The sequence below is a fragment of the Monopterus albus genome, unplaced genomic scaffold, assembly GCF_001952655.1.
Source record: "Monopterus albus unplaced genomic scaffold, M_albus_1.0 scaffold551.1, whole genome shotgun sequence".
NCBI classification, from domain to species: domain Eukaryota; kingdom Metazoa; phylum Chordata; class Actinopteri; order Synbranchiformes; family Synbranchidae; genus Monopterus; species Monopterus albus.
This window is the reverse complement of record NW_018128431.1, coordinates 30651-40516: the sequence shown is the minus strand read 5'-3', so window position 1 is coordinate 40516 and position 9866 is coordinate 30651. Positions and strand designations below refer to the sequence as shown.

General features: G+C 43.4%; 2 protein-coding genes across 2 annotated transcripts in view; one reads left to right on the top strand and one right to left on the bottom strand.

Moving 5' to 3' along the window:
• Positions 1-893: 893 nt before the first annotated feature.
• Positions 894-7726, bottom strand: actr1b (actin related protein 1B). Its single transcript, XM_020588544.1, has 11 exons — positions 7501-7726; positions 6261-6325; positions 5509-5584; positions 5199-5324; positions 4993-5117; positions 4405-4621; positions 4239-4331; positions 3953-4127; positions 2486-2547; positions 2332-2372; positions 894-1777 (listed from the first exon to the last, which is right to left on the bottom strand). Exons 1-11 carry the CDS (start codon positions 7546-7548, stop codon positions 1675-1677), a joined length of 1131 nt encoding a protein of 376 aa, XP_020444200.1. The 5' UTR covers positions 7549-7726; the 3' UTR covers positions 894-1674.
• A 976-nt stretch (positions 7727-8702) lies between these two features.
• LOC109953138 (E3 ubiquitin-protein ligase MARCH5-like) overlaps positions 8703-9866 on the top strand; it is a 5177-nt gene continuing 4013 nt past the window's right edge. The window contains 1 exon segment of the mRNA XM_020588548.1: positions 8703-8811. The gene's annotated coding sequence lies outside the window, so the exon portion shown is untranslated.

Below are 9866 nucleotides of genomic sequence, written 5' to 3'. Positions count from 1 at the left end.
TACACAGAGGGAAAAGGATACAAAAACCATGGGGCACGTCAGATTTGTGGCCTCAGACTCCAGGGCCTGTGTCTGTGACAGAGCGTGGACACCTTTAACTGTACATGATTCACTCACATGCAGCCGAGTAAAACAGAGCTGCCAACGGATGTGGGGACTGGAACAGCGACTTATCAAACCAGCTGAATGTTACAACACACGTAAAAAGAAACGCTCGTATTTTTCAACCTGGGTCTTTTCTCTCCCTCTGGTGTAGTTTAAACATGGCTGCGAGCACCAGCAGTTTCCAGAAGCTTGGTAAATACTAAACCTCAGTTTCACAGACATCTGAGCACAAATACCAGCAGTGTTAGCAGCACAAAACACACCTGGAGCCCTGGAGGGAGTCCCCACAAATCAGCCAGACTTTCAGGATTCTCTGTAATATCTCTACTGTTCAAACAAAATCATTCTGGACATGGAGCAATGAGTCCCACACGTTTGTTATTACTGCAGGTCAACAGGCAACTGTTGTGGTCAGTAAAGCTAAGTGAAGTTTATGTGGAAAGGCCCTGAGCAGTTTTTGAGTTGCTTTTCCTAAATCATACCTACATTGTACTGTGTTGTTCCTGTTGCAGATGAAAGGGAAACCAGTTCCTGTAGCTGGTGAGTGTTTCCCCTCACAGTAGTTAGTCCAGGAGGCTACTTCTGCTTACTGTGGCCAGCGTTGGAAACACTTCCTGTAACACTGAGGTTTATCTGGACTTTACGGAGGCTCGTTTTATTTTCCCAGAGTTGTTTTTATCAAATCTCTGTAACAGAGAAGAACACCCAAGTTGGAAAACGCCACACGTCTCCTTTAACTGTGCAGCTCGAACATTGTAAATGTAATGAATTAAAAACTCAACAAAGCATTTCCTGTCCTTTGCTTTAATCCCGTCAGCTGAGACAAAAGCTGACACAAACACGTGAAGTCCTGTTTATGCAGAAACATCTCACGGTAATAATGAAAGAGGACAACAAGAGGTGACTGCAGGTCAGTCAGTCAGATGATGAATTAACCGCATTCAATTTAAGAGCATAACTGTGCAGTTCAGGCCAGATATATAATACACGGTGACCTTTACCTTACTAGCAGTGTGAGCTAATCCAGGGCAGAAACCTTAAAAAACAAACTACAAAATGGACTAACTGAAAACCTATATGTTCCGTTTGGAATGGAAATTTCAACAGTAGCAAAACAAAAAACCTTCACGTTTGACATTTCAAAATATTCTACACCGTGCAGGGCTTTGTAGGCAAGAGAGCAATACTTCAATGTAGACTAAGTTATAGTATAGCAGGGCCGGTGGTAGAGTCCACGGAGCTAATCGTTGCCCTCTGGGATCCCCTGACAGCCCTCTGTGTGTGAATGTTGGGAGGGCGGTCGGGGATGGCACCGTCACCCAACCGCTGGAAGAACAGGGGGACAAGGAGGCGAATGAAAGAGGAGGCAAATACGGAAACGACCACACATAAATGTGTGTTTCTCCGAGGGGGTGGGGCGGTGAAGTGGTAGGCTGACAGTGGTTTAGGAGCAGCTGGGCTGATAAAGGATGAAGCAGAGGTACCCGGACATCAGGAGGCTCCGACAGTGTGACTGGGGGGATGGGGGTTCAGGGCAGTTCTGGGGGCGTTTGCAGGGCGTCGGCCCTTTTAGAAGGTCTTCCTGTGGATGGCACGTGCTCTGTCTTCTTCATATTCTCGCTTTGACACCCACATCTTTTTAAAGGTGTCCAACGACGCCAGGATGGAGCCACTGTCACAAGACAAGGAAGGAGGAGGTTACAGATGTGTAGGAACACATTCTGGTGCTCACTGCTCACTGGTTGGGTTGTAGCCCAACAGATAAAAAATACATTTACAAACTAAGTAAAACAGCCTTCCTTCAGTAAACGTCAGTGTTTTACATCTACACTCCCAGTGTCGCATAACGGCAAGACAAGCCACTGTCCCACTGAGCTGAACGGTCAAGTCCAAACCTCTGACCGGTAGCACGTGTGTGTTCAAAGCCCTCGTGACCCCTAGAAACACACTGGCACAGACCACTTTTAGATGTTGGCTGTTGTCACTGAGGCAACCAAAGATGAAGTTGGTTTTATTTATTGACAAGCTCATCTGTATCTCAGGTAAACAGCAGCATCTGAAAGCTGTTTGCATCACAGACATGTGGCCAAACAGTCCTTGTTCAAGCGCAGGACTCTGTGGTTTGCCCAGGCGGAGCCTGAACCGCACCACAACCCAAAACCTTCTCTTCAATTCTACACAGAAAGGTGAAGAGTTTGCAGCTACAACTGAAGTCTGATTTCTTACCCAATCCATGTGGAGTAGAGCCTCTCCTGTGGAGCAGAGATCTGGAGAGGGGGGAGAACAACACGGGTCACAAACACACCTTTACAACACACACACACACACACACAGGGAGCACCTGTCCAGCCACATGACCACCACCACACTCTGGACCTACCTTGATCTTGACGTCTTTGGGTGCGAGCTTCTTGACTTCAGTTAATAGTCTTTCTCCAAAACCTAAAAGACATCAAATGGATTCAGTATGTGCATGAGTCAGAGACCACAGTGAAACTTTAGCTCGTTCACAGGTGTCACGGTGCATCGATCAAACACCAAGCGATCTGATGTCATCGATGCAAAACGTAAACATCGATGTTAGACGAGCCTTTACTTCGACACTCAGCCAGCCACATCCCTACGCACTGCTGCTGAAGTGCTGCTCTCGTCAAACTGGCCATCAAGCACCAGCTGCTATTCTGAGACACGAGCACCACCACTGAACTGCTGAAGGGTTTGGCCTGTTCAACCCATGCCGACTCCGGCCTCTGTGCAGAAAGGTACTGGACAACTCATCAGGAAGACGTGCAGCGTTTTATGTGTGGGCTTACTGATTTCACTGAGCGGCTACAGAGGGCAGGGGAAAGAAACACCAGGAGCCTGGACAGTCACAACAGATTCAAGTAAAAAGAATAACGAGGGATTTGTCTGAGGAGTAAAAAAAAAACCACAGAGGGCCCAGGGTGATGTGTGTCTGGTCTGACATGTGATTGACTGGAATCCTGCTGCTCCCATGCATCATACATTCTCTATTATATTCTTATATATTTTTATTACATCTCTTCATTTGCTGCTTAAAGTGCCTTAGATTTTGTGTTACTTATTCATCTACTTTATATTTCAGTTGTATTTTGTGACATTCATGTGGACGACAAAGTAAGAATTTCATTGTACAGGGAAACACGTTTCCTAACTGTGCATGTGACGAATAAACACTTTGACCTTTGACCTCCTGTCTGCTGCGTGAGAAAAGTAATCAATAACATCTAAAACGCTTCCTATGTGAACTGGCCTTGACCTGTAGCAGCCAAAACAAAAACAGACAAAGTCTCTCATCAGAAACAAGTTGTGATTAATAAGGACACACACACACACACACACACACACAGCATCATTTTTTCCATCTTTTTTCAACATGTGACAAAGTAAATACGTCCTGTCTCAAAAGTCAAGCTATGTTGAATTTTCATCATAGGTCCTTGTTTGTATTTCAACAGAGGAGCTCAATAAAACTTTCAAATGATCCTTTGGTTGCATCTGTGAATTAATATAAATGTAATTAACTATGTGAAACAGGCACACAGCGTCGTTCCATACCGATCACAGGCCCTTGCATCGAATCTAAATCGCACCGTGGCATATTTTTAAGTAACAGCAAACATCGGATTGCTGGCTGAGATAATCGGTACAAACCTGTGATTTACACATCTATTCTGATTCACACTGCTCCCATTTAGGACACAGTGTATTCATAGAACAACACAGATAAACACACAGGCAACAGCACCTGTTGAAGCAAAATAATGCAGGGTTGTCAAGAGAATCCCGGACCTCCCGCTGTCTGTCATCATCAGCTAGCACCAACCTTTGATCAGTGTCGATCCTCCACACAATACGATGGTGGAGAACAGTGTGCGCCGCAGGTCCATGTCAGACTTCTGGATAGCATAGGCCAGGACCTCGTGGATACCCGAGCTTTCGTCCCCGATCAGGTCGGGTCTGAAGAGCAGCTCTGGAGCACGGAATCTGGCCGGACCGATCTGAAAAAAGGATTTTAAGGTTTGCAGTCAGGATGGGGGGGGTTTCCCACAGAGCAATGTGGAAATATTTAACATCTTTCCATAATACCCCTCAGTGTTTGTTCATCTCACATTTAAAGTGCTTCCATCAGGCAGTACATACTGAGCCTTCTCTGTTTCTAAAGTCTCGTCCTTTTGGGGGTTGAGAGATAGATAACAGGCCCTCTGCAAAGCCAGAAACACATGATTAGACTGAGCAAAACAGCTGCACAGTTCAGATTTTAAATCGCTTACTGACCTCTTTGATGGTCCGAACAACCTCGAACTCTGCGGACGTGTTGAAGTTGTAGCCTTCCTTGCGCAGCAGCAGACGAAGGTACCGAGAGACGTCTCTGCCAGCGATGTCCACACGCATGATGGAGTGTGGGATGGCAAAGCCCTCGTAGATGGGTACGACGTGGGTAACACCGTCCCCTGAATCCAACACAACACCGGTGGTACGGCCTGTGGCATACCTGCATGAAACAGAGGCCTCGCATTTACACACTAGAGTCAGAACCCAGACTTGGACAGACCTGCTTAACAAAGCTTGGACTATCAGAAACACTGTCCAGACCTCAAATAATCCTGCGCTGACACTAAGAAACAGTGAGGACCAGCACTGATGAATCCCTGCGGGGACTTCTGACACCGCACAGGGGGGCAGTAGTGGGACTAACGACACTAATGACACTGGGTTTTGTAGTGTAAACGGTAAAATGTTGCAGAACCTGACTTGACTGACATGTACCTCATAAAGAGGATACACTAAAATGTAGTAGTAACACATCAAACAAGTCTGTAGGCCATCGAATTAGCCAACACAGACAGAGGAGGGGGTTCTTACAAGCTAAGCACAGCCTGCATGGAGATGAAGAGAGCAGGAACGTTGAAGGTCTCAAAGAAAACCTCTGCAGCCTTCTCCCTGTTCTTGCTGGGGTTGAGGGGAGCCTCGGTCAACAGTACAGGATGCTACAAGAGACAAACACAAAGGCGTATTACAACAAGATCACTGATGCTCGAGTAATACGTAGCAGCCAGACAGGATCTCACCTCCTCAGAGAAAGTCTGCAGCTGCTCCTTGGAATAAACGTACTGCCAGATCCTCTCCATGTCGTTCCAGTCAGTCACGATGCCGTGCTCCATGGGATACCTCACTGACAACAAGCCCCTGTGCTCCTGATCAACACAGAGACACCGCACATCAGTAAGGACGACAAGCTGAAGCCAGAATGTGTGTGAATCTGCACTTCTTCACAACTACTGGGTTTCTTCCCGTGTTCCTCAGTGGATACGACATTACTACACTACACACACTATTATTCACAGCATTGTCTGAATGCATTTTGTGCTTGTGTGTTACCTCCGCCTTAGGTCCGATGAAGAGGTCTCCCTCCAGGGCTCCAGCCATCACGCGCACATGTTTGGGACGCCCCACGCTGTCGCACACACAGACACACACAGTCAGACCATAAACAGTAAAGTGCTCATAGGAAACAAACACAAAAATAGGCAGGAACACAAAATATGTGATACTGCATTAGAGCTGAAACTGCAAGATGATTAAATAAGTTGATCAGCAGAGGATGAACTGGCAGTTACTTTAATAATCGATTAATTTATTCAGCTTGGAAAAAGTTACCTGTACGTGTTAGTTCTCTGTCTGAGATTGTGTTTTAGTCTTTTATCTTAAAACTAATTTCAGTAATTCACTGTGACGCTGTATCGTTTCTATGACTGTGTCTATGCTGAGGTCAGTTCTTCTTTTGCTGCGTTGTCTAACGTCTCCTTTTCTCTTGTTCTCATGAGTGTTTGCTTATGTAACTGTGTAGGTCCCCTTCTGAGCTGAAAAACCAAACTGAGCTTCTGTAGGATTTTGTACTTTGCCCTCTAATTTAATATTAATTCAATATTTAGATTTTGGTCAGATCATCTTGGGCTCTGGAATATTGTTATTATTTTTGCAACTTTCTGGCATTTTACACTTAAAAAGGTGCTTGATTAAATAAAAAACTGTCAGAAGATCAGCCAATAAAAAAAATAATTGGTATAGCTTTCTATTACATATGACCATCGTTATGCGAGTGCTGTGGGAAGAGGTCAATGAAGACTTACTAGTTGGGGAAGCAGTATTTGGGGATCTGGTCACCTGCAAAACCAGCCTTGATAACCCCCGAACCCTGAAGAAAAGGCAGACACGACAGCAGAGTTACGGGTGAAGTCTGAGCTGCACAGCTTTCTGTGCAGTGTGTGTCTGACACAGAGGGAGGTCATGAGATGCAGCTGGACGCCACCGGCAGTCACACTCTCAGCTCACACACCCGCCCAGGCTGACAGAACGGCTGGAGTTGTGTCAACATTGGTTTCTGTTGCATGGTTCTGTTTATCCTGAGCCTAACTTCAGCTAGTCATGTCTACAATGTCCAACTGTAACCTAACCTCCGTCAGCTTCTGTTGTTGTGTTACATATTTGTACCAGCTGAAATGAAGCCCAATACAAACAGTGTGTAGCTCCTATAAAATTATCTGAACTGTTACTTTTGATCTTATGTCGATGCATTCGCGGTTTCATGCCATCTCTTTGATTCAAGGGGAAGGGGGACACTGTTTGGGGGGCTCTGACCTTCCTCTTACCTAAATCAAACCAAAACCTTCCCACTAAGGCCCACCTGTTGTCTTCTGAGATGCTTAGCCTGATCCCACTATTAACCCGGAAAATAAGCTTAGATCAGCTCATCAGTTAACTGGAAACTGGCAGGTTAATAAACAAAGCAAATAATGGACAGCCTTGGATTTCAGTGCTACTTCCACCACTGATCTGAACCTTATCCTACACCCAAACACTATTTGAAGGGAGAACAGACTTAGACACAATAAGTCCACTCGGCAGCGTGTTTGTATTCCCACTTTGGGCTGCAATGCTAACATCCGTGTGGCTAACTCACCGGTGTTCAAGGCACAGCTACGGTCTGTGCAGCATAAAAACACGCGGTATCCTGTGGAGCTCAGAGTAACTCCCACATCCTTGTTGAATGTTCAGCATTACGGACGCAGGATACAGCTACAGCACCACGGACAGCTAAAATCTAGAATCTGGCAAACCCAAGCTTGGCTAGCCGGTGTAGCTAGCGCCTGTTTGTTACTGGAGACACGGCTACAATCACTAGCATCTGATGCTAAATGGCATTTTGCGTTAAGCAATGTTGAAAACTGCTGCACATTTAACAAGAGAGACCCAGGTTAAGACTGCCAATATTTTGACTACAGCACAATGGTTAACGAAGCTAACAGTTAGCCAGCGGTCCCAGCCAGCGGCCTCGGTTTGGGTGTGGATGAATGACATCATCATACTTACATTATCTATCACAACCGGCTGGTTAGCTAAAATGTCATAGGACTCCATGACGGACTGGATATTTAAGATGTGCTTCTATCGATCTGTATGTATATTCGTTCTTGTTTAGTGTTTTAATCATGAAAAAAATAACGCCCTGTCACTGCACTGTGCCGTCTCCTCTCCACCGCTCCTCTATCCTGCTACCGCTGGCTGTAGGAGCGTCCGCAACAACCTCATCATCATTTGAGTGACAAAAGATTCAGCCAATCACATTTACTTATTTTTTGACTGCTACCCAATCACGGCGTTTAACAGAATAGCCATGCTTTTCATATTTGCTTGCTGTCAAAGCTCTGGAAACTAAACTAGGACTTCAACCAACGGGGAGAAGCGTTTATTGTTTCCATTATTCAGTGAGTCTATAAAATATCGGAAAACAGTGAAAAGAGTCTGTAGCAATAGGTGTTAATAAGTATGCCAAAATAGTTTTATTATTCAAATTGGCTGTTATAAATGTTAATAAGTCATTAATACAGAAAATTACTCCCAGGCCTTCGTGTATAAATAAGTAATTTATTCAAAAAGAGTTTTAATACAATCTGCAGTTAATAAACTTATTTTGGTCCACATGCAGTCCTGCTCTCATACTCAACAAATGTGTTCATTGCATCTTGTTCACCTAATTGAATGTAGTAGTAATGGTAGGTAGGTAGGTAGGTAGGTAGGTAGGTAGGTAGGACTTTATTGATCCCACAATGGGGAAATTCCTGTGTTCCAGCAGCAATAGAGAGCAGCAACTAAACACCATAAGAACAGACACCACACACAAATCTGGAGAAACAGATTCCAAAGTACCTAAAACCAAACAGAATATAGTATTTGAGAGACAATCAAGAACAAGAATGATCCTCCCACAATTCATCCCTGAGAACAAAACAACATGTAGTATTCAATATAGTATTAATGTGTGTGTATTTAGTTTTTTGTACGTTCATGTAGATCTTACTGACCATTTTTAATCCTAGTGTATGTTAATACAATGAGAGACACTATAAACAGGAGTCAAATGCTTTATACACGTAAATATTCTATGGCCAGTACAGCTGATTGTGGATCGTATTTTCACGAGCAACGAGGCTTATATTTTACACTTTTCTCACATCCGATGAATGCAGCACGTGCCGTCATAGTCTTCGACCAATCAAAACGCTGTTAAAAGTCAAACAAGGCGGGGCTTACTTTGGCCAGAAAGTAAGTCTGAATGCTAAATACGCACACAAATATTACCCGAACAGGAAAAACGTTATTTATTTGGAAATCTGTTATTAGGTAAGTGTGTCAGTATACATTAGTACTACACAGACAAGCTGTGAATATGTCCATATTAGTGTTTAATCTAACTTATTTGCTGTATATTAACTAGCTTAGTTTTAAAGTACCAACTTCTTAGCTAAAGTTAGCGTTAACTAGCTAGCTCCCGTTAGCATGGGAGCTCTGTTTTTGAGGTCAGAGCTGATGATATTACAGTTTAACGTGAGTCTGTGTAGCTGATAAACAGACAAATAATCATTTAAATTAATTAGTGTTACAATATGTGTCAACAGACAAATAATCATTTAAATTAATTTACATAGTGTTACAATATGTGTCTGTTGATTTTCTTTTTTAAAAGTTGAAACCTAAGCTAAACCATTAAGCAAGAAGGCGTTTACTATTGGTTTCAGTTTAACCTGTGGTGGAAAGTAGCTAATGACAGGCTATATTTACTCGAAGTATTGTACTTAAGTAACGTTAGTTTTAATTCCATTTTACTTTGTACTTCTGCCGCAACTATTGTGCTTATTTACTGCTGCATTTACTTTACAGCTATTATTACTATCAAATTAATACGTTTTTACATACAAGACATAAGAGGAGTGTAAAATACGATGCAGTTCCTTGTTATTACACTAAGCATTAGTGCCTGAAGATGTCTTTAAACTTAAGTCAAATATCCATTGGTGGTAAAAGTAAAACTACTATAGTCTAAAAAAACTCCCATAGAATGAGAGACAATCATTTTAAGTGTTACTAAAGTAGAAGACTTCAAGTACGGTAAAGTAGAAGAAGTAGAGTCCTACCTACTACAGTACTCAGTATCAGGGGTTCTAGCCCTTTGTAGCAGTTCACATTTAAACACAGACTTTGGACTCGACTTTGGCTGGGGACAAATTTGGTAATTTGTGTATATTGCAACTAAATTCAAATGAATTTAGTTTCACAGAGCGTCTGCAAGTTTTGTAGGTGGAGTTAGTTTAGTCCTGTGGTTCCCAGCCTCTGGAGGGTCACAATAAATGATGGGCCTGACATGATTTCTAGGACAGGAAAGCAGAAAACAAAAAGGG

What these genes read in the sequence shown, in the direction of transcription:
- actr1b (XM_020588544.1), bottom strand. Translation starts at nt 7,548, where the DNA reads ATGGAGTCCTATGACATTTTAGCTAACCAGCCGGTTGTGATAGATAAT. An exon ending in AGGATCGACACTGATCAAAG is followed by an intron (nt 2,548 to 3,952) that starts GTTGGTGCTAGC and finishes GATGTCTTTTAG; the next exon opens with GTTTTGGAGAAAGACTATTA. An exon ending in CCAAAGACGTCAAGATCAAG is followed by an intron (nt 2,373 to 2,485) that starts GTAGGTCCAGAG and finishes CCCCCTCTCCAG; the next exon opens with ATCTCTGCTCCACAGGAGAG.